Here is a 27,560-nt window from a genome sequence, read left to right as displayed (position 1 = left end):
TCTCCCCCAGAAACCCCCGTCGAACACTGCGCAACCTCGCTGCCCGCATCGAGCCACCTCAGCGCCCGTATCAGGAACGTGTGTGCGCACGGGCCCTGTCGTGTTCGTGGGCCCGGGTGCGGCGGATTGGATTGGATGGGTGCGGCGGATTGGATTGGGTGCGGCGGATTGGATTGGGTGCGGCGGCGGATTGGGGTTACTTCGACCGGTAAGCGCTGCCGGACATGCATACCTACTGGGTATGTACATAGTACTGTTAGGTGCGAAGGGGATGTGCGCGCTCTGGGGCCGGAGTGTGGGACGGAGGGGTTCGGTGGACTAAGGTTGCTGCGGGTATGCGGTACAAGCAGGCGGGTGCACGAGTTTTGGGGTTGTTCTAGGTAGGTACATGGGTAGTCGGGTCTGCTCGCGCGTGTGTCTCGGCGTGCTGGCCGGACTTGCTGCGTGGGGAGTTTGGTTCATTCGCGAGGCGTGGAGTGCAGTGCAGCAATACCTACGATACCTACTGTGTCCGTCTCCAGAGGTGCAAGCCGCAGCGATCGGCCTCCCCACCACCCCGCGCCCACCCCACCACGCACCCGTCACCCGTCAACTGTCAACCACCACCCACACAACCACTCCCTCACCACCGCCAAAATGATAACCGGCATCCACCACATCAACCTCGTCGTCCCCCCCCACACCCTCCCCGCCGCAACCGCCTTCTACGCACACACCCTAGGCCTGACCCCGCGCCCCGTCCCCGCCCTGCAGCGCACGACGCTCGCATGGTTCGACATCGGCAGCAGCGGGCAGCAGGTGCACATTGCGTTTGGGCAGCCGAGCGACTTCGCGGCGCCGTCGTCACAGCACCCGTGTTTCCGCGTGGCCAGTGCGGAGGCGCTGGAGCAGCTGCGCGAGGCGGTTTGGAAGCACTTTGAGAGGGGCGGCGAGGGGGCGCCGAGTGCGGCGGATAGGCCGGGGGCGGAGGCGAGTGGGGCCAAGGGGGTGGAGTATCCGACGCGGTTTTTTGCTAGGTGAGTCTGTGTGTGAATGGGGGGTGGACGGGGTTGACGGTGTAGGGACTATGCGGGGAATCGGTTGGAGTTTACGTTGTGAGGGGGGTGGAGATGAGGTTGAGGTTTTGGATTGGGTCTATGGTAGGATGGCGAGCGTGCGGCTCCAGGGTGGAAGACCCGTGTCAGGCTACGACGTGCTGGTGCATGGCGGAAGGACTCTGAGCGCTCATTGCGGGTTCGCGGGTTCGCACTCCATCAGCCGGCCTCGATTGTTTGTGGGCGGTGCGAAGGGCGAGGGGCAAGACTGTGTTCCGCCAGAAGGATAAGTGAACGTTGGCACTTGCGCTGTGGCATCACAAGCAGACGTCGACAGCTGTCTAGCGATGTACTATTTAAGTATCTGTGGTCGCTCGATAATGCAGCTAAGCCGAGGTGTACGTGACGAGATGGTTGGTAGCTTAGTTGGCCGACACTCGGAGGGTCGCGACTCAGTCTTGAAGCAGGCAAGCTGGTCGCTGAAGGGTTTCACAAAAGTATCCTTTGCTGCTTGCAAGTTGGACTAATCGTGCTCGCTGTACGGAACGACATGTGCGAGCCGACCCCCGTTACGCGTGGGCAGCGGTACCTCTTAATGCTTAGTTGAGTGGTGATCTACAGCACAAAGCAAGGGCATTGTTATGTGGCAGCTCCAGGGAAGACTAGATTACGCCGGCACAAGACTGTCTAGCAGCTCGATGATCTTCTCTTCCTCTATTCGTGCCCTTTCAATCCAGCTCCGGCGGTCAACGACTGCTGTGGGTGCAGTAGGCAGGTCTGGCAAGACAAGATCGGGGAAGTGCAGCTTGGTAAACGACATTACTGCCTGGGCATCTGCGTACCGCTCTTCTGCAAGCAGCTGGTGTGCAACGCCCAAGGCAAGTTGCACAATGAAGCGTCGCTGACCTACCGGGGCGTTCGCAAAGATTACAGCACCAGCGCGGTCTTGGATGAACTGCAGTCCTGGCGTGGCGGACGCCCTGGTCGGATGGTGAAGCCACAATATGGACTCGACGGACTGCATATCGTTGTCAGGGTTCCAGAGTTTGGCAGACTGCTGGAATGATTGGTAGAGATTGCAGCTGATCGACTCAGTGGGGCTCGACACAATCGCATGTAAGAGGTACCGCCCAGCATGCCACAGTGATTTATATTTATTGTCGAATGTTTTGCCTTCTTCGAGTCTGGCGACAGCGCGTTTGAATAGCAAGAGGCCTCGGCTTAGACTGTGGGTGGTCTCAGCATGTACCATGTGCGTTAGAAGTTGCCTCTTGAACAGAGGTGTTTTAGAGGGACCCAGACTTTGAAGCCCCGGACGAAGAAACCACTTCCAAAGAAGTCTCTCCTCACCGTTGTCGATTAGCATGGTCACGAGACGGGAGAAGAAGGTATGATGGTGGCTACTGGACTGGGGCGTGAGGATCCAGCGCGGTGCGCGGCATGGTTGGCGGCGGCGGTGGCTCACGTGCGCAGTGGCTGTGAGGGGTGGCCCCGGGGGATACGGTGGCTGTGAGGAGTGGGATGCGCGGTGGCTGCGAGGTGTGGGCTCGTCGAGGAGCGGAGTGGCTAGGCCGTGGTGCTGGTGTGGACCGCTGCCCCACGTGATGCAGCGTCGAGCAAGCAAGCAGCAGAACGGGCGGCTCGCAGCCAACGCAGCAGCTGCAGAGGCCGTGTGCAGCGCGTGTGCCCTGGGCTGGCTGCTCTGGCTGCTCTGGCCGCTGGGCTGCTGGGCTGCCGGGCCCCTCGCAGCGACGCGCGCCCGGTCCGCTGACGCCATTGGTCGGCGCCAAGCAAGCGACGACTAAACGAGAGCTCGCAGTGCAGCGCCGACTTTACTCCCCCATACCACCGCTCGCACCACACCCGCTCTACTGCCCGCCCACACCACCACACGCGTCGACAGCGGCCGCCCCACACACACACAGCTCACATGTCTGAAGCACCCAGCAGGCCTGCGCGAGGCAGGACGACAGCCCGCGGCGGCGGCCGAGGAGGAGGCTACGGCTCGCGAGGCGCGCGGAACACCAACGGCGACGGCGCGTCCAAGACGGACACATCGGCGGAGCAGGGCGAGCTGGCCGAGCTGAAGAAGCGCTACTCGTCGCAATTGACCACACTGAAGGAGCTGTTCCCCGACTGGTCTGACGCCGATCTGGTGCTTGCCATCGAGGAGGCCGACGGCGACCTGGAGCGGACCATCGAGCGCATCAGCGAGGGTGAGCCTGCTCTGTCCACCGGTCCCGTGACGCGCGAAGCTAACACCCTGCAGGCGCCGTGTCGCAGTTCAGCGAAGTCCCCAAGAAGGCCAAGGACCGATCGCGCTCCAAAGCAACAAAGGAGAACCTCGCCCCCACAGACCTGTCCGCCGCCCGCGGCATACGCGGCGACGCCCCCCGACGCGGCCTGGACAGCAGCCGTGGTCGCGGCCGCGGCACCGACCGAGGCCGTGGTGGCCTGCGCGGCGGACGTGCAGGCGCGACCCAAGCACCCCGCACTGCATCGACATCGGTGCCCACGAACGAGTCTCCGGCCTGGGACACGCCCGCCGCCGAGCCTGGCGCTTGGGACGCGAAGCCGACGCCCGACGCCGCGGCCGGTGCCTGGGGCGCGAAGCCAGACACGCCTGCCGAGGCGCAGAAGGACGCAGTGCCGGGCACCGTGTCCGAGGTGCTGCACGACCCGAAAGAGGCCATCAAGCACCCGGTCACCGCTGCGAAGAAGACGTGGGCCAGCATGTTCGCGAAGCCCGCAGAGCCTACCCCGCCCAAGCCTGCACCCAAGGCTGCTGAGCCGCCCAAAGAGCCCGCGCCCGCGCCCGCCGAGCCACCTGCTGCCCCCGTCGCACAGGATGCTGCCGTCCCCGCCGACACCCCGCCCAGCCCCCCGCCCGTAGACGACGTCGAAGAGCCGACCATCATCGCCGACGACACCACCGCCGCCCCCGAGAAGCCCGCCGAGCCTGTCGCCGAGGCTACCATCACACCGTCCAAGGACGAGCTCACGAAGGAGAATGTCGAACACCTGCCAGACGTGTCGCACCCGCCGCCCACAGAGACTGCCTTCAGCACCGTCGCGAGCTCCAAGGACGTTGGAAGCGCCGTAGCCACCCCACTAAGCACATCGGGCCAGGCCCCCATCGGCCGTCCCGCGGTTGGAGGATTCGCCACAACCGCCCTCAAGGCAACCGCAGGAACACCGAACCGCAGTGCCAGCTTCCAGCGGAGGCTTCAGGAGCAACAGGAGGCCGTCGTCATGCCTGGAAACCACGCTGTGGACAGGGCCGCCGTGCAGTTCGGCAGCCTGGGTCTCGGTGGCGAGGAGGACGTCGATGAGGACAGGGAGGAGGCAGAGACCAGGACTCAGCCCCCACAGCACTCACCAGTCGCGCAGCCCAGGGCCTCGCTGCCCCCTGCGCCCCGCCAGGCTCCTAACGTCGAGCAATCAGAGCCCGAGCAAGCTGTTCCTACACCGAAGCCGGCCCCAGGCCTGCCTCCCGTGCCTCAACAGCAGCAACAACAGCAACAGCAGCAGCAGCCGCAGCCGTTGTCTCAGCAATCGCCGTCCAATCCTCTTGCGTCGCAGGCGATGCAGAACCAGGGCTCGCAATCTAGCCAGCCCTACAACCAGTTCGGCCGCTACAACCAGCAGTCCGAGTCCGCTGCGGCGCCTTCCCAGAAGCCGTACGACCCATTCGGCCAGCAGATCCCGTCTTCGTCGAACCAGTACGACTACCCCGGTCAGCAAAGCCAGGCCCAGTCACAGCCCGGCGCGTTCTCTTCTGCGCCCGACAACTACTCTTCACACTACCTTACCTCGGAGCAACAGCGAAATGCGTACCAGCAGTACTACCAGAACTACGGCCAGCAGACGCCCAGCCAGCAGGAGGCCGGCTCTGCTCAGCAGCGTACCGGTAGCGGCTTCGGCTCCGGGCCCCAGGACTCCTTCTCTCAGGGTCAGCAAACTCGTTACGGAGAAGCGTCCAACAGCGGACACAACACCCCCAACCCTGGTGCCGCCAGCCAGCTTCCCTCCGGTCCCGCTTCGCAGGGCCAACACCAGGGCCACAGTCAGCAGTCGCAGCACGGCGGCTACCCGTACAACCACCCATACTACGGCAGCCCCTACTACGCCAACTACATGAACCAGTTCGGAGGCTACGGCCAGCAGCAGGGCTACGGCAGCTTCGGCAAGGGCATGTACGGTCAGCCCCACCACTATGGAATGTCTCCTCAGGCTTCCTACGACCAGCACTCCTCCTCCCCGGCTAATGCTGGAGGCTTCGGCGCTTCTTCCAACGAACGCGGAAGTGGCTTTGGCGGTCTCGGCGACTACGGCCGTTCGGCTTCCGGCATGGGCCAGAACCACAGCGCCACATCTGGCTCTGCTGGATTTGGAGGTCTCCCTGATGCATTCAGCCGACCTGGCTACGCAGGTCAGGGCTCATACGGTCAGCAGCAGAGCGGCCAACAGGCCGGTGACGACTCATTGAAGGGCTTTGGTGACTCCAAGAGCACTGGTCCCAGCCAGTCCGCACTGGGAGCTCAGCAAGGCCGTCCTGGATCCGCCACTCAGGGCACCCCTAGCCAGAGCGCACAGGGCCTGCACCAGCAGCAGTCTCACCAGCAGGGCTTCGGCGGATATCCCAGCCACCTGGGCGGAAACAGCCAGTACGGTGGACTCGGTGGACTTGGTCACCAGCAAGGCGGTAACCAGCAGAGCGGCTACGGCAACTACGGTGGTTTCGGCGGCGGCTACGGCGGCGGAAACTACAACAGCCGTGGTGGCTGGGGTACCAACTATGGCCAGCACTAGGTGGCCTGCCGTACCGGCTTACTTGATCGTCTCTTGGCAACTGGGTGCCTGGAGGGAGACCGTTGGAGATTCTAGGTGCGGCTCCATGTCACCTGTCTCAAGATCAAGTTGGAGGAGCTTGCACGAGAAGGATACCAAGTCCATCAGTATCATGAGGAGAATACTGATTCGGCGAGGGGACCATCCTTTTCCCCTGATTGACGACGGGCACGAAAAGCATGTCTTTGATATTGCACGCTTTTGCTAGGCCACGACCATTGTATTATGAAATTTCCTCTTTCCTCCTCTCTCTTCGTTTATTCGCTCCTCTCATGCATCCTGTCACTTTTGGTGTGTTCTCCGCATCGTTTTCGTTGTGCGCGAAAGGGGGCGTTCAGACCACTGGTGTCCACCGCGGCCGGAGGGTTCAAACTCTAAAAATCTTGTTCCTGTTAGTCTTTTGTGTAGTATCGGTACAGGTATCTAGCTAGGAGAGCGGCTTGGTACAGGCTCTCTGGAGTTGGGGCAGCTGGCAGCTTGACAAAAGCGCGAATCAATGGAGTTGATTGTCTTGGGGATATGATATGTATTGATGAGGCGCGCTTTGAGTGATGTTGCGTGTGGAGTCGTGTCTGCACGTGAGCAGCCGTAGCACGAACCTGATGATACATCTGAGGACTTCAACAACACACAGATGCACCCACCAGCTACTATTCGCCAACCCAGTACTTCCCACGGCTTCGAGCACACAAACCCTCAATCCTCACCAACAACAATTTCGACAGGGGTCTCACCACTAACGCCTCGTCTCGCAACGAGACGCAGGTACGTACCAACCCCGGCCGAGAAAACGGCACTCTGCATCTCACTCCCATCTCATTGGCCACACCCTGTGCCCTGATTCGACGTGCCCGGACGTCCATCCTCGTTCGCTAGCAGAGCCTTTCGGACACGCCAGGATCGCGCAGACTTCACTTCATGGCTGTTAGCCTGCGCCTGGGGGTTTTCGCGAGCGCGTTGAGTCAAGGTCGCCGGCGGCGCGGGTTGTCGACCAACTGCGGCGCGAGATACCAACGGCGACGCAAGATATCAACCAACAGCGATGCAGGCTTTCGCGCTACTGGCGTTGATATCGACGTCCTCAGCGCACGGTTGGTGTTGCATGAGGTCGCTATTGCGCGACATTCTCGCTTCTGAAAGCGAGGATTGCTGATGAGTGAACAGCCTCGCGTCAGCAAGCGGGTTTTGAGTAAGTTGATTGGTTTGCTGCCGAGGGATTGTGCAACACTTTGCTTTATGTTTCGCTCGCTGACGAATTGTCGCGGAGACTTCACTACTTCGCCTATCCTTCCGCGCCCGATGAAGGTTGAGTCCAAGGATGCTCCAAAACGTCATGCCCACTATAATCGAGCAGGAGCCACTCTAGACCGCTTCGAGATTACCTTCTCCGAACTTGGCCCGAAAAAGCATGGCGCAATCGGCAGGCATCATGGTCATCATGAATATTCCGGGAAACGCTCTGATAAGCGCACCATGATGGACTCCCAGGTCGCGCTGCCCTGGTCGCGCGTTAAAGGTCGCGTCGAGCCCGCACCTCGGCTGACTTTCGCCGAAAATTTATTCAGGTTCTTTGTGCTGTGTTGCGTTGTCACTGTCTTGCTCGCTTGAATGTAGTATAACAAGTCCAAAACACCAGTATCGCGAATCGAAGCAAGGGCACGCGTGAGAGACTATAAGAGACCTCAATTGAAGAGTTGCAGACGTTCGGCAGTGTGATTGAGCTTCACAGCGACAGACTACACACCAAATGGACACGCACTCCCAGATGGCACATAGAATGGCCGCACCAAGCGGCCCAGCAGATGACGGACTACCAGCCTCACCTCTCCTCCGCCTACCCATGGAAATCCGCCTCATGATATACGAATTCATGCTGCTCCCCTCCTCGCAGCCCTGCACAGCCCACTCCACCTCCGTCGCCAACCTGCGCCCCGACTTCCACACCTACCTCTCCCCGGACACCAACCCCGACCCCTTCACCCTCAGCATCCGCACCATCGACCCCTGGCTCGGCGCCCAAGCAAACCGCACCTGGCGCCGCCGCAGCACCTACCACGTCCGCACCGGTACGTTCCCCCACTACACCGCGCCCTTCGCAAACCCCTACTCATCGCGCATCCAAGGCCCCTTCCTGACCACCACCACCCCGACCACGTACCGCGTGCTGCTCTCGCCGTACACCGCGCACCTGCGCACAACAGTCCCGTCGCTGCTAGCCCTGAACCGCCAGATCCACGCCGAGGCCGCGAAGGTGCTGTACTCGAGCTACACCTGGGCGTTCCACACCTCGATCGAGGCCGCGGTGCCGTTCCTGTCGGACCTGACGCCCGCAGCGCTGAGCGCCGTTGCGCGCCTCAGTCTGACCAAGAAGCCGCTGCCGTACACCAAGGAATTCGACCGCGCGGAGTGGGCGCATTTGTGCGCGTTCCTGGCCGCCGCGACGACTCCACAACCCGCAGCCACGACCCCGAACTCCGCGCGCCAATCCGAGACAGAGCACCCGGCAATGTGCCTCTCCCACATCGACCTGCACCTCGCCACCGCCCGCCCCTCCCCCAGCAGCCCCCCCATCACAGCCCCAACCGCCGCCGACTACGCCACCATGCAGCGCCTGAAACAGCAATGGGGCGGGGGCGGCGGCGTGGACCTCGAGTGGGCAGAGCAGCTGATGGCGGTGCGCGGGCTGCGCAGCGTGGGCGTGCGGGGCGTGGCGGAGCACTGTGCGCCGCCGGTGAGCGAGGCGTTGGCGTTTTGGGTCGCGTTTAGTCGGAGTGTGGAGGAGGGGGGGTTTGGGGAGTGGGTTAGGGGGGGATTGGGGGTGTTGTAGGCGGGAGGGTGGGTGGTTGGAGGGCGGTGAGGAGTCGGAGGGCTGAGGCGTTGGGTGATTTGGAGCGGAGGTTGAGGGTTTGGGTAATCTGAAGCGAGGGCTGAGGAGGGGTGATGGGGGTAGGGGTAAGCGGCGCGGGTCGCATTGTTCGGGAGCGAAAAGGTGCATTTAGCATGGCGTTGATCGTTTGTGTAGAGTTTCCGTATGGTTAATCTGGTAATGTGGTATCTTAGCTTGACCTCGCCTGTTACATGAGACGTGATCGATACAGCTGACGGTGAGGCATGATCAACATAGATACATAGATACGAGCAGACGACAGAGGAGAAGACCAACAATTCATGTCTCTTTGATAGAAGGAAGCTTCGTATTCAAAACATAGCGCACTACATACCCAACCCATCCAAACGCCCGCTGAATCCAACCACAAAACCCCCTCACTTCAGCGCAAACCCAAACAAACTATCCATCTGCACCCACTGCCTTCCATTCCGCTCCAACCATGCTCCCACAACTCCCGCCAGCGTCCCACACCTCTCGCGGTTGAACTCCGCCATTACTTTGGCCTTATTTTCCTCCTCACCCCCGGATCCTCCCTTGCCAACGCGCTCCACATCAAAGAGCGCCTGGAAATACAGCAACTGGTTCCACACATCCCTTTCGCCGATGCGCCAGCGCATGCGCCCGCGGCAATCCCTTGCCAGTCCTTTGGGTCCGAGACAGCGCGAGCCGTACACGGACAGCGAGCGCGTGTGTAGCGCGCACGCGGGGTCGTCGCATACGACGACGCCTTCGTGGTAGGCGGCGAGGAGCTGGCGAATCTGGGCCTCGAGCTGGGCGACGGCGGAGAGCGTGGGGAGTGTTGCGGCACACGCGGGGTCTGGGCAGGCGAGGCCGGCGTGTGTGAGGGGAGCGCGGGGGCTTGCGACGCCGGGGAAGGGTGCGGTGGCGGTGCAGGCGCGGCAGCGGAGAAAGAGCGGGGTGCAGTGCTCGAAGCGGATGGCGTCTGGGATCTGGGATTCGAGGGGGTGGATTTCGGTCTCGGGCTGACCCGAGGTGGCGGTCGAGACGCGGTATTTGGTTGTGTCGAGGCCGAGACAGGCGGCGAGCTGTGTGATGTTTGTGCCGCTGATGGGGGCGCAGAGACGCTCGACGGGCGGCAGGATCTGCTTGTGGAGGTAGTAGTCGATATCGGGCTTGAGTTCGCTGCCAGGTTTGAGGACTTCGTCGACTGGGTAGGCGTTTTTTGCAGCATTCTCGGCGGATCCGGACGAGTCGCCTGTAATGATAAAGGACATGACGTCCTTCGCTTTGACGTGTTTCCCCTTTGCTTGGAGGCGCAGAGCCACTTGCACTGATGGCATGGAGGCGCCGTTGGGGTACTGGTCGGGGTTCTTTCCCAGCTGAGTGTAGATGGTGTACTTGCGTGCAGGGATTGCGTTTTCGCGCATCTTCTTGCTGAGCTCGCGCAGGTGGTTGTGAATATTCTCGACGACCGTTTCGGGGTCTTCGCCGCTGAGGAGGAAGTTCAGAAGTTCACTAAAAAGGTCAGTATGCATGCAATTGACAGCTCAGACTCAGCACTTACGTTGAAGTCTCTTTAGAGAGGGCACAGTATTCTCTGCGCCTCATGTCGAGACCCTTGACCTCAAGTTTTTCGATATATTTTCCATCAACGGGAACCATGTTAATGGCAGCGTACTTCTTCTTTGCATGTAAGAGGATGCGGCGGAACACATTGTCGATGTCAATCTCGAGCAGTCTATAGCTGTCGTTGACCTCCTTCTTGAACTCGTTACCAAGCTTGAGGGCATCCTGAATGTTGTCGACATTGGTGTTGATCATGACGGAATCAGTGTCACCGTAGATGACACGAAGCATCTTCTCCTCAGCCATGTCCTTTGTTCGTCGCAGAATCTCACGACCCTTGTATGTAGTGAGCATAGCCAACGGTCGTGCGTAGAAACGCGACTTTGTGTATCCCAAACATCCGTACATGGAGTTGGCAGTAAGCTTCAAGGCAAGCTGTTTGATGTCCCAGGTGGCCAACTGATCTACGGTGGCAGACTTGTCCTTCATAAGCTTCTTGACCTCGCGACGGCGAGAAACGAGCGTCGCAATAAGCCGGGGGAGGATACCTTGGTCTTGGGTTGTAGGCACCTCGGGCACCTTGTCCTCGTCTTCGACCAAGTCGGATCGCTCTACTGTTGTGAAGCAGATGTTGAACTCCTGAATGATACTGGGGTACAAAGAGTTGAAGTCCATGACCAGGATGAACTTGTCGTAAAGGCCCTTCTCGGGCTCAAAGACAAGACCACCCTTGAACTTATCCTTCTTCTTTGCATCGATGCCTTCTTCACCCTCAGCATTGTCGTCCTCAACCTTGATCTTGCCCTTGCCCCACTGCTTGTCAGGACAGATGTACTGGTTTTTGTGGAATTCGTGGAGCAGAATGTACTCGTTTCGCTCAGCACGGGTACCACTCAATGTTCGAGCCCATGAGTTACCAGCAAGATTCGTCAAGACCTTGGTGAGGGGGAGCAGTTGTACCTTCATCGAAATAGCAGCAATGAAGTAGGCATCGGCTTGACAATGCTTGACATAATTCAGCAGTCCCTCTTTTGTGGTTGCCCAGGTCTTCAGCGCAGCTTCATTGTCCAGCTCCTCACGGCGCTTGTTCAGCACAAGCTGACACATCTCTTCCAGACTCCAGGACTGGCACTTTGTCATGAGAGATTTTCCCATATCGTTGGCCAAGTCGCATAGCAAGCGGCCAGCGGCTAGTTGTTTCTCGGCGAAGAAGCTCCCACCGCCCTTTCCGAAGTTCTTTGGCCAGTCACTCCTCTTTAGGCGGCCCACTCTGTGCCATCCTGGTGTCTTGTTCTCACGAAGACGATTGAGGAGTACACTGTAGTCCACGTCGTCCAAACGATGGCCGATGAGCGCATCGGGATCGTGTCGCTGAAACATAGCCATGAGCAAGCTCAGTAGCTCCTTCTCGGTTTTCATAAACGAGAAGTTACCCTTCAGCTTCGCAGCCTCGGGCTGGAATCCAACTGGAAAAGCGGTACCGTTTGGTCGCATGATAGTAAAACTCTTGCATGGCATCTCGTCGATAGAGGTCGTATCTGTGAGGGAGAAATTGTCGTAGATCATCGCGCTGGCCATAAGGATTTCTTGCTTGTTGTCCTTGGCATTGAAGGTTGTGCGTAGTGACAGACTCATGAGAGTCATTGGAGGAGCATCGAGGTTGTCTGAATTACTGAGGACTGTGATGTCGTTGGGCTTCGTGACTGACACCTCGAGTTTACACCACGAGGCGTTGTGGATCGAGCCGCAGTCCGCATTGGCAATCTTCAGCCAACAAGGACCCATCACATTCTTTCCTAGAACGAATTGTTCGAAAAGAGAAGTGTTCGTACCGAAGACCCGAGAGAAGGTTTCACCGGTGAGTTCCGCAGAAAGAGGCATCTTGTCGTAGCCATACAGCAGCTGCAGATAATCCGCCTCCTTGGGCACGTCTGGTAGCTCAAATGCATACTTTCTTGTGCAGGGCTTGATCTTGTGCATTGTGACTCGGTGTTTCGACATGATCGAGTCGACCTCGTCGTAGACATCGCTCATTTCGACCTCCTGGTTTGTCGCTACACCTCTGACATGGCGGAACTCGCGTGGCAGGAAGTAAAGCTCCCTGAAGACATTGTCGATTTTGACGAAACAGCTTGAATAGCCGCCTGTCGACTTATCCTTGACCTTACCGAAAAGGCAGAGACTGCCGTGGACCTCTGTGTAGTCGGTCCAGAACATGTGAAGACTGCCATCCTCCTCCAGCACTGACTCCGATTTCATCTTCCCCACACCGGTGGTTTGTGGAGCCGGACTGCTCATGACGTTGAGCTTGCTGGTGACATCGCTCCAGGAAGATGGATCTATCGAGGCTGTAGAGGGGCCTACGGGAGAGGAGCTGGCTGGTGTCGGGTACTCCGCTCTCTTGATCTTGGCTATGGGTCGTTTTCCAGCCATGTTTACGCTAGCCACCGGTAAGCCGCTGTGTCCAGTGGGTAAAGCCACTTCCATCAAATCCTCCTCTTCCTCTTCGAATTTCACCTTAGGTTTCGACTTCCGCTCCACAGCCTTAGCAACGGGTGATGATGGCAGAATCGCGTCGCTCATGGGTACGTCATCATCGTTGAATGTAGGTAGATCATCGTCGTCTGCATATGCATTTGCTGCTGGCGGCGTATCTGGCATGTACGAGTCGGAGTCGTTCGTCCGTCTGGCCTTTGCAGCACGTCTGTTCTCTGACACCGGTGGGGACAAGACTCGTGTCTTTCTTCGAGCTTCGGTCTTTACGGGGCGCATGCGCGTTGTAGAGCGGCTGGCAGTATTCGTATCTATTTCGCCGAGCAGGTCGTCCATGAAGTCGACGTCGGCAGCACTGGCCAAAGGCTGGGCATGTCAGTCTCGCCTGGCTCAGCCAACACAGTGTATTTCGTCGATTACCTTCGGTTTTGGCGCCTTTGCGGCAGTGTTCGCGCTGAAGTACTTGCTGATACCACTGTTGATCTTCTCCTGTTTCTCCGCGTCTTCATCTCGTTTCCTTTTGGCTACCACGCGTCAGTCGTGTCTCAGTGCTCGGGGTGTTACCATAGCATACCAGCTTTACCCTTGGGCCGCTCATCATCCTCTTCGCTATCTGTAGCAGCATATTTGTAGCGGCCCTGGCCATCATCCCACTCTTCTCTGCCATCGTCGACGTAGCCCTCGCCGTTGTCGTCTACGATAAAGTCGTCCTGATCTAACCGATTCCGTACGATCTTCTTGTAACCCTCGTCGTCGACTGTGTCGTAGAGGTCCTCTTCTTCCGCGACTTCGTATGTGGAAAGGCGCGTCTTGCCAGCAGCGCGCAATGCTCGCAGCTCTGCTAGTTTGGCCGCACGAGACATTGTGTATTATAGGTATAAGAAACTCAGACAAGAAGAAAACAGGCAAGAGGCTCGTGCAAGATACTCAAGCGGTGTCGTGGGCGCGTCGAGGGCTGGTGCCGTAAAGTGGTTTCGCGCGTCGCGTGCACTAGCGTGACGCGCTTTCCACTTACACCCAAAACAATCTAGCGTGATTTGATATGGAATTTCCTCATTTGTTCACGTCACGACCCCAGGCCCTTACATCAACACTTTTGATATTCAACATGGCTTCAGTATCGAGGGTTCCTCTGATATGGATAGATTGCGAGGTGCGCTATCTAGTTTTATTTGTATGAGATAGCGTGCTGACGCCTGCAGATGACTGGCTTAGATACCAGCAAGGACACCATCATGTCTCTTGCGGCTTTCGTCACTGATGCAGACCTAAATATCCTGGACGAGAATGGCTATGAAGCCATCATTCATCACGACAAAGAGCAACTTGACCAGATGGGCGAGTGGTGCACAAGACACCACGGCGATTCAGGGCTGACACAAGCTTGTCTCGACTCTACCACCACGGCAGAGGCGGCTGCTGAGGGCTTGTTGCAGTATATCAAAAGATTTGCGCCGGAGCGCCGCACTGCGCTCATTGCTGGCAACTCTATTCATGCCGATCGAGGATTCCTTGTGCTACCACCATACAAGCCAATCATCGATCACCTTCATTACAGGATTTTTGATGTCAGCAGCATCAAAGAAGCTGCACGTAGATGGGCACCGAAAGAGACTCTCAAAAGGATACCGAGGAAGCAGATGCTACATGAGGCGAGAGCGGATATCCTGGAAAGCATTGAAGAAGCCAGGTTCTACCGCGAAGCGTTTTTTTCTGAAAAAGGAAGTGGATGCGGGGCAGAAATGATATACTCAAGCTGACCTCGCACGCTCCCTATGTGGATAGCACGGATAGGGCTCTCACAGCTTGATGCTCAACCTTACCTCGACATCTCATCTGTCTACCCACAATATGAGAAGCTTGGGTCGGGGTAATCCACCAAAGAAGTGGCTAGTGCATAGGGCACCGATCACATCGTGCATCCCCAAGCACACAGTGTCTCGCAAGCAATCGGACTACTCGGCTTCAACTAAACGGCCCGCAATTGAATTGAAGCAAGTTTCCCTTCGTCTAAACGCTGACAAGGATTCGTTTCATTTTTTCTCTTAACAGAAGGAATTGAAAGAACAAAAACGAAAACATACCCGAGGGCGAATGCAACTTTCACGTGTAACTTCAGCGATCCAGTGAGCAAGTGTCGTATCAGCCAAACGCTCTGTGCGACTGAATGCTCCACAGAGATCACACATCCGTCGACGCGGTGTACTTACACCTGTGCTGGCGTGAATGATATTTTTACGTTTATAAGACTAAGGTCACGAAGGCGAAGCGCTGTACTCGCGGAACAGCTCGTCGCCATTTATGCTATGGCATTGTTGTACGTTGCATCAGACTGTTAACGGCTCGTGTCCGAGCACCATTGCCGGTTTTAGACTGTGCTAACCACTCCGGGAATAAATTACTCATGACGTCGGGTTTTCAGCCGCGGGCCGCCTTGTGCCCAAGCGATTCCCGGTATCTTAGTGCAGATAAGAGATATAGTCAATTTCTGCAACCTCTGCCGGTTTCTTCTACACCATAACGGAATGCTTGCCTGCTGACATTCGTTGACGCTGGAGGCGTCGACTTCATTCGAAGTTCTCACAATTTTTTTGACTGCACTGGCACACACCGGTCGGCTTACCACCAGCTTTGAAAGGGATAACTGCCCAATGGCCGCCCCACCAATGGATTTTGAAGAGGTCATCCCAGGCACGCGACGTCTCTATGACGAGAATGGCAACAATCTACCTGGAGATGCTTCGCTATTGAAGCACGGTGACATTGTTCTTGTGCCACAGCCTTCGGAGTCTCCAAACGATCCGTTACGATGGTCCAAACCAAGGAAGATCTGGCACTCTATCCTGGTCCTTTACATAGTCGGTTTAACAGCCGCAACGTCTAACAACGCTGGATCCGGATCAGACGGTGTAAATGAAGAGTATGGCATCAGCTATGATGTTTTTAATACTGGCGCCGGTGTGCTGTTCATTGCCATTGGATACTGGACTCTGCTAAGCTCCCCGCTTGTTCACTTGTACGGACGGAGAATTGGATACCTCATTTCTATGCTGGTCAATATCGGTGGTCTTATCTGGTATGGCCGCATCACCAACGTTGCAGGCGTTGTTTGGAGCCAGCTGTTTGTCGGCGCAGCTGAATCGGTCGGCGAAGCCACCGTCCAACTTTCGCTCCTTGATATCTGGTTCGAGCACCAGACTGGAAGCGTCTTGGGTATCTACACCTTTGCAACCGCCATTGGCACATATCTAGGACCGCTCATTGGAGCGCATCTGGCGGAAGGACTAGGCTGGCGTTGGATCGGCTATGCAGGTGCTATTATCTGTGGCATCAGTCTTATCGTAATCTTCTTTGGTCTAGAAGAGACGGAATTCAACCGCGACCGCTTTTTGACTCGAAATGGAGACCGCTACCTGGTGGATGCCGCTCAGTCGCTGCCGGAGAAGACCATCGAACACGCATCAGTCGGGATTCTCCCTGATGTTGATGAAACAGGCTCTATCGATAACAATATCGAGACTGGTGATAGGTTCGAAAAGACTGTGCGTTCTGTAGAGAAGCACCGTAGCAAGGAAGACTCGTTTAATAATGCCGAAGACGGGTATCCTTCCGAAGCTGCCCGCAACCGCATGTCGCTGTCATACGGCCAGCGCAAGACCTACTGGGACCGCATCAGGATTATCACTCCCGCTCCCAACCTGCGCGGTACTGGCGCGAAGCAATACCTCAACCGCCTCTGGCACACTCTACGCGTCTTCACCTTCCCAGCCGTCTGGTACGCCGGTCTACAGTGGGGCTTGCAAAATATCTGCCTCACGTTCTACCTGACCGTACAGGAGGACTGGTGGTATAACGAGCCCTGGAACTATACTCAGACCGAAGTAGGCAACATGAATCTTCCAACACTGATTGGCAGCTTGATCGGGTGTGCGTACGGCGGCTACGGCAGTGACAAGTTCATGCAGTGGATGATCAAGCGTAATAAGGGTGTCATGGAGGCTGAGTTCCGTCTGTATCTCATGGCACTCTGCACTGTTGTCTTTCCAGCTGGTATGTGGCTGTTCGGCATTGGGTCTGCGCGCGGATGGGACTGGCCTGTGCCGTACGTGGGCTTGGGATTTATCGGTTTCGGTTATGGCTGCGCCGGTGATCTGAGTTTGTCTTACCTCGCCGATTCTTTCCCGTAAGTCTTCACACCCTTCACGTTGTGACTACTGCTAACCCCTTGGTAGTGACATGGTTCTCGAGGGAATGGTGGGCGTTGCTGTCATCAACAACACCATAGCCATGCTTTTCACTTTTGTTGCGAGTTACTGGATTGATTCTGGAATGGAGAATTGTTTCATCGTTCTGGGTGTGCTCAGCTTTGTGATCATGGCATCGAGTTGGCCTATGATCGTGTATGGTAAGCGCACTCGTCGCTGGGCAAGAGACAGGTACTTGAAGTTTGTTGAGATCCGTGACGGCTTTTCGAAGTAGGAGTTCTGATGAGATGGGACTCACTGGAATGTATGGATTAAACGCGTTCTATGTAAAAATCAAGATCGGTGGAGGTATCAGGTCACGCAATTACTGAGGATGCTGTACAATAGATCAAGGACACTCACGCGAAACTTCATCAATCGCGAATTAAAGACCACAAATGCTCCAACAGCATTAAGATACTCATAGGCCCCTTTTAACTTGGCTTCTTCAGATTGACACGCTTTCCTGTCTGCTTCACTGGATTGAGGTACTAATACGAACTAGCTGCCTCACTAAGGAGATCTTTGAAAAGAATACGAACGTCTTTATCTGCCAATTAATGCTAATACTATTGTGCACGTCCCTTAGGCTGTATAGCACAGAGGCGTGCGTTTGCCTTTCCTTGACGACACCAGGCTAGTGGCTGTGGCCCGGCAGATCGACTACGCCCCACTTTTGGCACGGGCCCTGCCACGTTCAGGAACACGATTCCTCTCGAAGATTAGGCGGTCTCCCAAGTCTTCCAAGCCGCATATTCTTCCGCATTGCGATGGCTGCCGCAGATGTCCCCCTGTGTCTGAGTGCCTGTTGTAGCTAACGCCAATTGGACAGCATTTCGCCCGCGGATGTATGTCTTTTCACCACTCAGGAGAACCCTCAAGTCGGCAGAGAAGCGGGCGGCAGATTGCGTGCGATGAAGGATGCACAACATGAGAAACGGATTTTCCGCGCATCCACATTTCATTGCCTGTCGCGTACGTCCTCAGCTAAAGCTTCCTAACAACTCTAAGTACAGCTCGACACGGACGTTGAAGCTAGCACCGGCGGCTCCGTGACAGCGTCAGCTCTCCAGCGCCAGCATGAAGAGACTAGCGAATTCGCTACACCAACTGTTCGACGTACCGAGCACGTCAGAATTCTGCAGGAGGCTGCAAGAGCGTTTCTGCATCACTTACAGCGCTTCGATATGTTGTCCAACTACGATCTCGTATTGCGACTATTTATGCTCGTATTCCCACAGTTCACCGTTCACAGCATCTGACCTTAAATTATTCGGTGCCTGCCAATGCCAGCGAAGGATGACTGGAGTCTTGGTACTAATAAAAACCGGTGGGTACAGGTAGCCAAGACGCGAAACATTCGACTACGTGCGTCCCGCGTGGCTAGACTCGAGCTGGAGAACCGCCACGAGAGATCTTTGTTACCACTTCCGGCTAGCACCCAGCCCAAGGCTGTTATCCGTCTCGTCGGATGTGGAAATTGTGGGAGTCTGACTGGGCGATTTTGCATGACGGTCTGAGAAAGACCTCAGTCGGGTAATCCTCCGTTCTGACTTGCTGGGACGGGCAAGGACACTGATCGCATTGGTCGGTTTAAGGCCATCAGGAGACGACGGTGTTGTTCAGTGAAAAACCCTCGACGCCCCGGCACAGGACGGAGAACATACTTGCCAGCATTCAGATCTTCCTATCAGCCGTTCACTACTACAAGTCGTCGCTCGTTCCTGCATCTTCTGTACTCTTCAAACGTCGATCACTATCACACAATCTTACCATAGGTGCAGCTAGCGTTTAAGATCGGCAACGCCTACACTACAATCATACCTACTACCATCTCTACCACGACGCACGTGCCTTCAGGATCATCTCTGACCCATCTCGCACGGTCTTACCTCTCGACTAAGGGCTCTTGATCCTATCACAATGGTGAAACTTCACATGGGTGTTTGGGCTGGCATCGCGGCAGGCGGCGTCATGGTTCTGCTCGTCATCCTACCGATCTTTGGCTGGATGTTCTCGCGAAGCAAAAAAGCGAAGAAGGCTGCGGAGTTAGAGGAAGAGTCGGCAGCAGAGAAGGGCGATATTGTTTACGCAGCGCCTGTACCTGCACCAGCACCTGTACCAGCATCGACGCCAACAAGACCAGTAAATGCTATTCTTCAGAAGCCTAGTGCGCATGTCTACAGCCAGGAGAACGGACTGCGCTCTCAATCGTCGGCACAGAGCATGTCCCCAAGCTATCAAAGCCAGGCCTCGACCATCGCGCAGCAGTCACCGCTGAGGAACTCGACGTCAAGCCCATCTTATTCGCAACCGATGTGGGTAAAACCATCACCATGAAAGGCCTGAGTCGAAGAAACGATACGTGAAAAGCGATCAGCTGGCAAAACAGCGGGACGCGGTTGAAATGAAAAGAGAGAATACCCTTTGAGCAATAGCAGAGAAGCTCTGTTATATCATCAGAGCTATGATTATAACACCGGCTTTACTATTCGTAATCCGACACTAAGTATTACGTCATCCTATACATTGATGGAATTCCGCAACTTTATATGTGTCCTGGCCATGCTTTGCTGCTGATCCTAAGCTTGTTCGCTTGCGTGCATATCCGAGTTTCCAGACCCCCAATCTCACATCAGCGCTCAGAGAAACGCCCCACTTAATCAAACTACTGCGATTTTGGAATAAACTTTGCAAACAAAAAAGGCGATAATCTCACTTGGAGTCAGATTCACCTATACGCAACACCGAGTTGCCGATTCACCAAACATTCAATCAGCCAGCTGCTGCTACGAAGTAGACTGGTGTAGGGCTGTGCTATTCTCGATCAATCAACTATGAGTAGCCCTGTCACGCTAGCTCCACCCACAACACTGATTCCAGCTGCCTGCATGGCAGTGCTCCTTTTTAATACCGTACAGGCAAGGTCTTCGTTAGCCCGCATCCGACAAGTCGATCACAATGCTCGTTTTGACAGCAGAACGGTTATTCTTCAATTGACCTAGTGATAAGCACTAAGTCTAACAGCGAATTAGGCGGGCATCTCCACCCAGCACTCTACCATACAGACTTGTCCGATGCACAAGTACCTGGACATTGATTACCTAAATCAGTAAGGGGTCTGACAGACTGGTGCCTAGGTAGGTGATAGGCGTCGCGTTGCGACAATGCTTACAGATTTAGATAAGGCTAAGTGCAGAAGTTTGGGATATAAAAGGCCAAGATGCACTGCTCCAAGATCAATTTAATCATTTAGTATTTCACATTGTCCTTCCCATTCTCTTCCACATCACCAAAGCTCTTCAGACCTAGAAGGGATCTCAAGATGGCCGAATTCAAACCCTACAGCGAGCAGCCTCACCTGCATGCGAGAGCGCCTTACCGCGCTGCTATGCTCACATACCCCGGCAATCTTCGCCAGGCCCTGAAAGACGCCATGGCAGACCCATCAAAGACACTATTTGGCGTTGCTCACGGCATCCCTAGCACATTCGTGACCAAGCTTCTCGCATCCACAAAACCAGACTTCATCTGGATCGACGTCGAGCACGGCATGTTCAACAGGCTCGAGCTGCACGAGTGAGTTACTAAAAATGCCTGCCTTTGCAAAGAACGTCGCGGCTGACCAATTAGCGCCATCCACGCGGCACAAGCCCACTCTGAGGGCCGCGCTCTGGTCATCGTCCGTGTGCCCAAGAACGACGAGCTCTCTTTGAGCACCGCTCTCGACGCCGGCGCTTCAGGCATCGTCATCCCGCACGTGGAGTCTGCACAGGAAGTCAAAGACATGATCAAGGAGATGTACTACCGTTCGTCTTCCTCCACACGTCCCTGATCCCCCTACTAAACCCTTCCAGCACCCATTGGCCATCGCTCCTTCAGCCCATGGACTTTTTGCCCTTCAGTCTCGGACGCCAGCCTCTATCCGAATGACAGCTACAACGTGGCAACGAGTAACAATCACGTGTGCATCATCCCACAGATCGAGTCCGTCAAGGGCGTTGAGAACGCCGAGGAAATCGCTGCTGTGCCTGGTGTACACGCGCTAATGTTCGGGCCTGGTGACTACATGATCGATGCCGGTTTAGATCTATCGAGTGTGTTGGGCGGGGAGCCCAATCCGGCTTTCGTGGAGGCAATGGGCAAGTTCGGCGCGGCGGCGCACAAGAACGGGCTACCGATTTTCGGGTGAGTAATGTTTACTATCGAGTGATGTTGAATGTTTGCTGATGCGAGACAGTGGTGCAATGAGTGTTGATATGGTGCCCATGTTGATACAGCAGGGATTCCGAGCAATTGCTGTGCAGTTCGATGTCTGGGGCTTGTCAAAGTTGATCCATGGATCCTTGACACAGGCCAGGGCTTCTGCAAAGCAGTTTGCTCCTCCTGAGGGGAACGCGGCGAGCAATGGAGCTTAGATGAAACTGATCCGAAAACAGCGTTGACAGGAATCGTCCCTACAACTCTGTAGGGACAGTCAAATGGAATAATTTAGGAGATGATGCTGCATCCACTCCTTTGACCAATGTCTGATTAATGACAGCGAGTTTGAGATATTGTATCAGCTGGGCGAACTCGCATAGAGTGTCAAAAAGATCGTCTGACATACGATCAGTTGGACTCACAAGTCACAGTCTTGATTGATACCACCCATGCCAATACCCAGTTGACCGCTTCGATCTCAAGATGTGACTGATCGGAGACGAAAAGACGACGCAGAATCAGGGAAAAGATCTGGAACGTGGACCACGCTTTTCTCTGCGGAGCCAATCGAATTCCAGAAAGTCTGATCAATGCAAACGAACAATGGAGATTTGTTCCGCGGCAATGCCGTGAGCTCCACATCACATCCTACTGCGACACTCTACCCATTATACCAGGATGAGTGGCCGATCGAACCATTTCCAATCGCTGTATGGAGAATCAACCCGCAGCTGTTTGCACATTGCGTTCATTACACTTGCTGATGAGCTAAGACCCGGGAGGAAGTCGCATGAAGTGTTGTGAATCCAGAGTCCTACTCGACGGTAACAACTCCGCCCAGTGAGATGAGGGGTGCCATGCATCTCTGAAAGCTGCTCAGGGGTCAGAGCTTGTAGCAATAAGCAGAGGTTTGAACCAAGCCTTTCGAAATTTTGAGTCCAGCTTTGGGGATGCCGAGTCCTTTCATTGTATCCTAAGTACATCGCATATAGTGTATCGAAGTTGAGTGGCTCTTGGCTGTCAAGGTAGAATGTACTGGATTTTGGTTGGGCTGGTACTTTCACGAGAATTCCATCAAGCAATATTTGAGGATAGAAACCCGTGTAGCCGGTATCTTGTTGTAGGATATTGGCCAGTTCCACTATCGTCCCAGAACTGGACACGCAACGGGGGTTCAGATCTGGCGCAGGTATGGTCAAGGTTGGCGGCTGAATGTATTCGCCAGAGAACCCGCTGCTTCGATGACGTACTTTAGGCGATGCCCAAGACCAAGTTGGAATCGTGAGTGGGAATTGCGGTGGTTCAAAGGTTGATTCGCGATGCATGACTCTCCACGCCAAATCGACCAGGAAATCGTTCCTCCGTACTAAGAACCTTGTTCGACTATAATGTATTGGTATACCGTAGAAGTGGCTGAGGACGTTCGAGGACATGGGTGAAATCTTGAGAGCAAGTGCGGAGTTGCACACGCCCGCAAATGCATTAATGACGTCTGATTGCACAGACAGATGTCGCTGATAGTACTCAGCCAGACGGTTCTGAAGACTGCTCACCTCGAGCGAAGGAAACACGCGATACCGATCCCTCAACGGAGCGTATTCAGCTGTTGCTGCCATATGAAGACTTTCTAGGTAGTGTGTACACTGGCACTGAAAGTACATCTGCGAATCGGTAAAGACCAAGCGTCGACGAGAGAGCAGCATCTCCTGATAGGTCCATCCGCGACTGTTCCAAGTCGATGTGTTGATCTGTTCCCGGATGTTTTCTGTGGATGCGAATACATGTGTTCCGGCTTTGAGGTAAAGTTGAACGCGTCTTGGAGTGGTTTGGACGCCAGGAAGGCCGTCGTCAGGACCTTGGCCTGCTGAAGCAACAATGGTGAGTTCGGCACCTTGATAGATCCTGTCCATGTTGGAAATGAGATGATACTTCTCTGTTGGATTGTTTTGATCAATGCAATATCGGTCGACCCACAGATACTGTATCCCAAGCGCGATGCATACGGACATTGCGTTCGTGATAGTTTGTGGTACGTTCGGGACAGGATTGGCGGAGTCAAGCTGATGGTCTACCAATTGGCTGCCCCAGACGTAACTGAGGCATGCATACGGCTCTGAAGGGTCGATAGTTACAAGAGTTTGCCCTGTGCAATTCAACACTCGCAGCGAAGTGTCCCAAGCCGTCGACTGCTGACACTCTTTGTGATTGGTCTGGCATGACTGTAGCCATTGCTTGGCTAAGCCAAGGTTCGATGATCCGGATCGCATCGTTTGGCAGAGAGGGACCAAGGTCTTCTGGGATGATACATCTTCGATGACTGCCGCAGTGGGGTAGAAGTCAAAGTCGAAATCCAGGACTCTACTGAATTCCATGAATCGTACACGAAAGTAAACGATTGTCAAATCATTGAGCTGAATCCGGCGAAAATCTAATGTAAAAGAGTCGAGATTTGAGACCTGTGCACGGAGAGCCTTGAGCGCGCTGAAGATGTGAGCAAATTGGGTGCACAGCTCACAGGTCTTCCGAATCGAGGCCTTCTCGATAAACGCGATAGTGCCTCTGCCTGTCTTGACTCGTAGCTCCACATAAGATTCTAGGTCAAGTTCGCGACATCGGTCACAGAGTTGATTCAATGAATGTGTCATTGTGTTGGTGTTGGTCGTTGAAGATGCATGAGGGTGCAGCTCATACCCCACTCGTCAGCGTCAGCCTCGCTTAAGCACGAAAACACACTGCATAAGGGAAGAAAGTAAGAAGGAGATGATGGTTTACAAGGTGACGACTTGCTAATGACCCATAACAACGCCGAACGAATAACTGCTAAAGTTTGAGATCTCCAGGCGTTACCTTGATGGTACCTGCAGCTTCCCCAGATCCACACTCTTATGATACTTTCTGCACGGCAAGTCTGCATGCTCAGCATGCTCACTTCCCTCTTCTTCATCCTCCTCAAGATCGAACATCCTCCTCAGCTCTTTACAAGCAACCAGATACTGCTGTCGTGCGCCCGGCGACTCCCTGAGCGGGTTAGGCGCTTTATCCCAGCCATGCGGCCCAGGTACGCAGTGGTAGTGCACACGCTTGCCAAGCTCCTTCTGCAGCTTGTCCCTGAACCGCTCACCCTCGGCGAGTAGCATGTCCCACTCGCAGCAAAACATAACAATATCATCGGGCAGCGCTTCGAGCATGCGTGTCGGCGCTTGACCAGGACTGAGCCAGGGATGTGCGAGGTCGAGGGAGGGCGGTTGAAGGTACGAGTCGTCGAAAAGTTCTGTGAAAACAGCAGGAAGATTCTGATCTGCACGTGTGCATGTCGCTCTTCGTTGAGCGCGAGTGATTGTGTAGTCGGTTGGTGGATAGAAGGACACTATCCCTCTAATCTTCAACACTCTGTTGTTGGCTGTCGTCATGACAGATACCGCCGGGCCGTCCTTGTACGACGAAACGAGAGACAACGACGATGCGCCGGTCTCACGCAGCATGGCGATTCGGTCAAGGCGTGACTGTTGGCGCATAAGCGGTATACGAGAGCTGGAGCCACCTGGTATAGCGGTCGAATTCGCAGTTGGTGGAGGCTGAATGACAGCGTTCGGCACACTACCCGCACGTCCGTCAATTATTCGTGCGCCGGTTGGTGTTCGGTCAAACAGCTCGCCCTGCAAACACAAGGGTACCGTAAAGCTCATGTTGCCACCAGAGGAGAAACCAGATATCGCGAATCGATCCGGATCCAGCATGAGTTCTTCCGCATTTTGCGCAAGCCATAGGATTGCGTCCGCTCCGTCTTCTACAGCAGTCGGGAATGGATACTCAGGTGCGAGGCGATATGCGACAGAGACAACAACCGCGCCGACCTCCTTAACGACAATATTCGACCAACGCGCATCGTCTTGCGCAGTCCCTAGCACAAACCCTCCACCATGAAAGTTGATGACGCAAGGGTATTTCTTATTTCCCTTGAGCTTCTTGTATCGCTTATAGTCCTTCGGTACGTAGAAGTGGATTCGAAATTTGCCTTTGATGGGCGAAACAGTCGCGTCGACGTCCCTATAGAACGCAGGTCGAGAGGGTCGAGGTGGTGCCATCTTGTGGAGTGACATGCCGATTCCCATGAGAAACCTCCAGAACACGGCTTGCACGTGTAACACCCATCTCGGCCGGCTTCCAGGCATGATGCTGGGATTATGGGCAGTGTTGATGGAAATAACCACGAGTCCGAGAGGGCGAAGTCCGAACAGCAGGTGCTGTCGAAGGGAAGAATCAGCCCATCAACAAGATGTCAGTAAGTGCACGATGCGCCAGGAGGCCCAATAAAAGGACGATCGTGACGCGCTTAACGATGATTGGTACTGTACATTTGGCCGGTATTAAGCGCAAAAGCGAACCGTTCTAGAAGAGGGCGCAGTGCGCTGGGCTTGGTTGACGATGACGTATGCGCTGTTGAGCGATAACGCCGATACGCAACACTAGGCAGAGCACAGCACTTGTTGCATCAGGTGCACCACTCTCAGCATGCAAACGTGAACCTGACACATTTCAGATTTAGAGAAGCATGAATTCATGCAACTCCATGTGTATTCGCCTTAGTCCTCACTAATTAAGTGTACCAGACCGAGCTGACAGCGACAGATGACAAGGATTGCCAGATTACCAATCTGCCATGGCCAAATAACAAAGCAATAACCTCGAAGCAAGCCAACGTGGTATAGGGCTGCTCAAGTCCTCAGAAAGCGCCGTACGCTCACCTGTTGATGCCATAAACCGTGCAATGCAAGATAAGCAGGTCGAACCTGCGGGATGTGTAGATAGCAATGAAGCCAGTAAGTTATAAAGAGAAACGCCACTCAGGTGTATGCAAACTCGACGCTGGGAGGAAATAGAGTGAAAGAGGAAAGCTGGATGTTGCAAGTCGAGGTGCGTTACGCGTCAACGAACTCGTATTCAGCATCCTCAGGCGCAACATGTCTCTTCTTCGGGGCTGGCGACAGGAGCTCGCCATCGGCGTCCAGTACCTCGTACTCGTTCTTGATCAACTTGTCGGTCTCACGGATCTCGTATCGCTCGATTGCCTTCTCGAGGGCGCCATTCAGGATTTGGCTGCCGTGGCTGGGGCCTCGCTCGGCGTCGTAAGAGTATGCAATCTCGGCGTCTGGGGCAGGTGCGGTAGACGAGTGCTCAACTTCCTCGTCTGCAGACGAATCGTCGCTGGCACCTGCCATGTCCTTGTTCAGAGCAGTTCGTGCTTTCATCGGGCCAGGGTAGGATGACCTGCGGCTGTCAGCATGTGTTCTCCTACTCAGGCAACGAAGGCAGCTCACTTGATGTGGGGATAGACCCGAGCAGGGCGAGGCTTGCCGTCTTCGGCGCGTCGACCGGGGCCGAACGATGGTCCGTTTGACCACTTCACCCTGCTGTCCTTGTCACGACGGAACTCCTTGGCTTCGCTGCGGAGATCGCCGGTATAAGTCTGCTCAGATGCCATGGTGGTTGTCTCAAAGACTGGCTTGATCGATGAGGACAGTGTGTGGATGGGAGCGCGTTGGGGTAGAGTAGGTAGCTAGGTAAGAGAGCTTGGAAGTGGAGGGAGTGTTTGAGTGACGAGGTCAACAAACGGCAGGTATGACAGGGCCGGCAGGCAGTAATAAGCTCAGCAGCGAATGAAGGCGTGACTGGTGACTGGAAGCAGCTGTCTTAGGTCTTGGGTATGACTGTCTTGTTGAGTCACTACTAGGCAGGCAAGTGGCGATGCAGGTATGTAGGTACTCAGATAGGGGACAAGCTTATGGAAGCGCGGGGAAACAGTTCACTCCTACAGGAGTACCGCCCTTTATGCAATACAATACGTGGAAGGCGCCTTTGTTATCCGCGGTATAGTCCCTGATAAGGAGCATGGAGCTTAGATCGCGGGAAGCCCGTTAGCTACGTGATCACCTGGGTCAGCTCCGATACGCCGAGGCCCGTAGCTCCGGTTTGGATCCGGTTTGACGCGTTGGTGGTCCTCGCCCATGATGGCATCATCAGGGGATCATGCGCCTGGCATTCGCAAACGTGGGTGGTCTGAAGGCTGAGCGTTGGCTGGGGTGGAGATGCGATGCATGCACAAGCCTCGATCGCTGCGACCCCACATAATCTCGGCTTCCCCAAACAGTAGCCGTCACGGCATCCCAACATGCATCCCGTCATCTCAATAACAAACACGCGGCTATCGATAGGCTGCTCGCAGCAACTATAAAATCTATTGCTATTGTTATTGTGAGAGTGAGAGATGGCAACGCTCCGACGCCTCCGGTGGTATCGACCGTAATTGCGGCGTACACT

At 55.3% G+C, this 27,560-nt stretch overlaps 12 protein-coding genes across 12 annotated transcripts; 7 read left to right on the top strand and 5 right to left on the bottom strand.

The window, feature by feature from the left end:
* Nucleotides 1-555: 555 nt before the first annotated feature.
* On the top strand, nucleotides 556-1,240 carry C7974DRAFT_43821 (Glyoxalase/Bleomycin resistance protein/Dihydroxybiphenyl dioxygenase). Its single transcript, XM_046145244.1, has 2 exons — nucleotides 556-1,016; nucleotides 1,062-1,240. The coding sequence occupies exons 1-2, from the start codon at nucleotides 637-639 to the stop codon at nucleotides 1,096-1,098; spliced, it is 417 nt and encodes a 138-aa protein (XP_045993176.1). The 5' UTR covers nucleotides 556-636; the 3' UTR covers nucleotides 1,099-1,240.
* Nucleotides 1,241-1,701: 461 nt separating this feature from the next.
* C7974DRAFT_416514 (uncharacterized protein) lies at nucleotides 1,702-2,811 on the bottom strand (the record flags this gene model as incomplete). The annotated part of the gene is made up of 1 exon (XM_046143995.1): nucleotides 1,702-2,811. The coding sequence occupies one exon, from the start codon at nucleotides 2,809-2,811 to the stop codon at nucleotides 1,702-1,704; it is 1,110 nt and encodes a 369-aa protein (XP_045993175.1).
* A 66-nt stretch (nucleotides 2,812-2,877) lies between these two features.
* Nucleotides 2,878-5,955, top strand: C7974DRAFT_43746 (uncharacterized protein). Its single transcript, XM_046145193.1, has 2 exons — nucleotides 2,878-3,250; nucleotides 3,304-5,955. The coding sequence occupies exons 1-2, from the start codon at nucleotides 2,965-2,967 to the stop codon at nucleotides 5,844-5,846; spliced, it is 2,829 nt and encodes a 942-aa protein (XP_045993174.1). The 5' UTR covers nucleotides 2,878-2,964; the 3' UTR covers nucleotides 5,847-5,955.
* Nucleotides 5,956-7,426: 1,471 nt separating this feature from the next.
* Nucleotides 7,427-8,977, top strand: C7974DRAFT_43761 (uncharacterized protein). The gene is made up of 2 exons (XM_046145202.1): nucleotides 7,427-8,612; nucleotides 8,735-8,977. Exons 1-2 carry the CDS (start codon nucleotides 7,633-7,635, stop codon nucleotides 8,802-8,804), a joined length of 1,050 nt encoding a protein of 349 aa, XP_045993173.1. The 5' UTR covers nucleotides 7,427-7,632; the 3' UTR covers nucleotides 8,805-8,977.
* Nucleotides 8,978-9,112: 135 nt separating this feature from the next.
* C7974DRAFT_342451 (uncharacterized protein) lies at nucleotides 9,113-13,880 on the bottom strand. Its single transcript, XM_046139298.1, has 4 exons — nucleotides 13,370-13,880; nucleotides 13,216-13,319; nucleotides 10,301-13,161; nucleotides 9,113-10,251 (listed from the first exon to the last, which is right to left on the bottom strand). Exons 1-4 carry the CDS (start codon nucleotides 13,656-13,658, stop codon nucleotides 9,150-9,152), a joined length of 4,356 nt encoding a protein of 1,451 aa, XP_045993172.1. The 5' UTR covers nucleotides 13,659-13,880; the 3' UTR covers nucleotides 9,113-9,149.
* Nucleotides 13,881-13,903: 23 nt separating this feature from the next.
* On the top strand, nucleotides 13,904-14,555 carry C7974DRAFT_319093 (oligoribonuclease-like protein; the record flags this gene model as incomplete). Its single annotated transcript, XM_046138690.1, has 2 exons — nucleotides 13,904-13,948; nucleotides 13,998-14,555. 2 exons carry the CDS (start codon nucleotides 13,904-13,906, stop codon nucleotides 14,553-14,555), a joined length of 603 nt encoding a protein of 200 aa, XP_045993171.1.
* Nucleotides 14,556-15,443: 888 nt separating this feature from the next.
* C7974DRAFT_442033 (major facilitator superfamily transporter) lies at nucleotides 15,444-17,528 on the top strand (the record flags this gene model as incomplete). The annotated part of the gene is made up of 3 exons (XM_046145390.1): nucleotides 15,444-16,277; nucleotides 16,368-16,978; nucleotides 17,028-17,528. 3 exons carry the CDS (start codon nucleotides 15,447-15,449, stop codon nucleotides 17,272-17,274), a joined length of 1,689 nt encoding a protein of 562 aa, XP_045993170.1. The 3' UTR covers nucleotides 17,275-17,528.
* A 1,434-nt stretch (nucleotides 17,529-18,962) lies between these two features.
* Nucleotides 18,963-19,379, top strand: C7974DRAFT_416508 (uncharacterized protein; the record flags this gene model as incomplete). Its single annotated transcript, XM_046143994.1, has 1 exon — nucleotides 18,963-19,379. One exon carries the CDS (start codon nucleotides 18,963-18,965, stop codon nucleotides 19,377-19,379), a length of 417 nt encoding a protein of 138 aa, XP_045993169.1.
* Nucleotides 19,380-20,281: 902 nt separating this feature from the next.
* C7974DRAFT_43674 (Macrophomate synthase) lies at nucleotides 20,282-21,684 on the top strand. The gene is made up of 4 exons (XM_046145146.1): nucleotides 20,282-20,618; nucleotides 20,673-20,848; nucleotides 20,897-21,227; nucleotides 21,280-21,684. Exons 1-4 carry the CDS (start codon nucleotides 20,365-20,367, stop codon nucleotides 21,455-21,457), a joined length of 939 nt encoding a protein of 312 aa, XP_045993168.1. The 5' UTR covers nucleotides 20,282-20,364; the 3' UTR covers nucleotides 21,458-21,684.
* Nucleotides 21,468-23,986, bottom strand: C7974DRAFT_43709 (heterokaryon incompatibility protein-domain-containing protein). The gene has a single exon (XM_046145166.1). The coding sequence runs from the start codon at nucleotides 23,885-23,887 to the stop codon at nucleotides 21,911-21,913; it is 1,977 nt and encodes a 658-aa protein (XP_045993167.1). The 5' UTR covers nucleotides 23,888-23,986; the 3' UTR covers nucleotides 21,468-21,910.
* On the bottom strand, nucleotides 23,958-25,787 carry C7974DRAFT_43727 (Alpha/Beta hydrolase protein). The gene has a single exon (XM_046145182.1). The coding sequence runs from the start codon at nucleotides 25,412-25,414 to the stop codon at nucleotides 24,086-24,088; it is 1,329 nt and encodes a 442-aa protein (XP_045993166.1). The 5' UTR covers nucleotides 25,415-25,787; the 3' UTR covers nucleotides 23,958-24,085.
* Nucleotides 25,788-26,917, bottom strand: C7974DRAFT_43682 (uncharacterized protein). Its single transcript, XM_046145153.1, has 2 exons — nucleotides 26,561-26,917; nucleotides 25,788-26,510 (listed from the first exon to the last, which is right to left on the bottom strand). Exons 1-2 carry the CDS (start codon nucleotides 26,722-26,724, stop codon nucleotides 26,162-26,164), a joined length of 513 nt encoding a protein of 170 aa, XP_045993165.1. The 5' UTR covers nucleotides 26,725-26,917; the 3' UTR covers nucleotides 25,788-26,161.
* Nucleotides 26,918-27,560: the final 643 nt, after the last annotated feature.

Source organism: Boeremia exigua (genome assembly GCF_020726555.1).
Source record: "Boeremia exigua strain MPI-SDFR-AT-0100 chromosome Unknown C7974scaffold_11, whole genome shotgun sequence".
Lineage (NCBI taxonomy): Eukaryota > Fungi > Ascomycota > Dothideomycetes > Pleosporales > Didymellaceae > Boeremia > Boeremia exigua.
Note: the sequence above shows the minus strand (reverse complement) of the source record. Positions and strands in the feature narration are given on the sequence as shown.

What these genes read in the sequence shown, in the direction of transcription:
- C7974DRAFT_43821 (XM_046145244.1), top strand. Translation starts at nt 637, where the DNA reads ATGATAACCGGCATCCACCACATCAACCTCGTCGTCCCCCCCCACACC. An exon ending in CCGACGCGGTTTTTTGCTAG is followed by an intron (nt 1,017 to 1,061) that starts GTGAGTCTGTGT and finishes TTGACGGTGTAG; the next exon opens with GGACTATGCGGGGAATCGGT.
- C7974DRAFT_43746 (XM_046145193.1), top strand. Translation starts at nt 2,965, where the DNA reads ATGTCTGAAGCACCCAGCAGGCCTGCGCGAGGCAGGACGACAGCCCGC. An exon ending in CATCGAGCGCATCAGCGAGG is followed by an intron (nt 3,251 to 3,303) that starts GTGAGCCTGCTC and finishes AACACCCTGCAG; the next exon opens with GCGCCGTGTCGCAGTTCAGC.
- C7974DRAFT_43761 (XM_046145202.1), top strand. Translation starts at nt 7,633, where the DNA reads ATGGACACGCACTCCCAGATGGCACATAGAATGGCCGCACCAAGCGGC. An exon ending in GTGGCGGAGCACTGTGCGCC is followed by an intron (nt 8,613 to 8,734) that starts GCCGGTGAGCGA and finishes GGGTGGTTGGAG; the next exon opens with GGCGGTGAGGAGTCGGAGGG.
- C7974DRAFT_342451 (XM_046139298.1), bottom strand. Translation starts at nt 13,658, where the DNA reads ATGTCTCGTGCGGCCAAACTAGCAGAGCTGCGAGCATTGCGCGCTGCT. An exon ending in GCGGCCCAAGGGTAAAGCTG is followed by an intron (nt 13,320 to 13,369) that starts GTATGCTATGGT and finishes GACGCGTGGTAG; the next exon opens with CCAAAAGGAAACGAGATGAA. An exon ending in CAAAGGCGCCAAAACCGAAG is followed by an intron (nt 13,162 to 13,215) that starts GTAATCGACGAA and finishes TGACATGCCCAG; the next exon opens with CCTTTGGCCAGTGCTGCCGA.
- C7974DRAFT_43674 (XM_046145146.1), top strand. Translation starts at nt 20,365, where the DNA reads ATGGCCGAATTCAAACCCTACAGCGAGCAGCCTCACCTGCATGCGAGA. An exon ending in AACAGGCTCGAGCTGCACGA is followed by an intron (nt 20,619 to 20,672) that starts GTGAGTTACTAA and finishes CTGACCAATTAG; the next exon opens with CGCCATCCACGCGGCACAAG. An exon ending in GATCAAGGAGATGTACTACC is followed by an intron (nt 20,849 to 20,896) that starts GTTCGTCTTCCT and finishes AAACCCTTCCAG; the next exon opens with CACCCATTGGCCATCGCTCC.
- C7974DRAFT_43709 (XM_046145166.1), bottom strand. Translation starts at nt 23,887, where the DNA reads ATGACACATTCATTGAATCAACTCTGTGACCGATGTCGCGAACTTGAC.
- C7974DRAFT_43727 (XM_046145182.1), bottom strand. Translation starts at nt 25,414, where the DNA reads ATGCCTGGAAGCCGGCCGAGATGGGTGTTACACGTGCAAGCCGTGTTC.
- C7974DRAFT_43682 (XM_046145153.1), bottom strand. Translation starts at nt 26,724, where the DNA reads ATGGCATCTGAGCAGACTTATACCGGCGATCTCCGCAGCGAAGCCAAG. An exon ending in CGGGTCTATCCCCACATCAA is followed by an intron (nt 26,511 to 26,560) that starts GTGAGCTGCCTT and finishes TGACAGCCGCAG; the next exon opens with GTCATCCTACCCTGGCCCGA.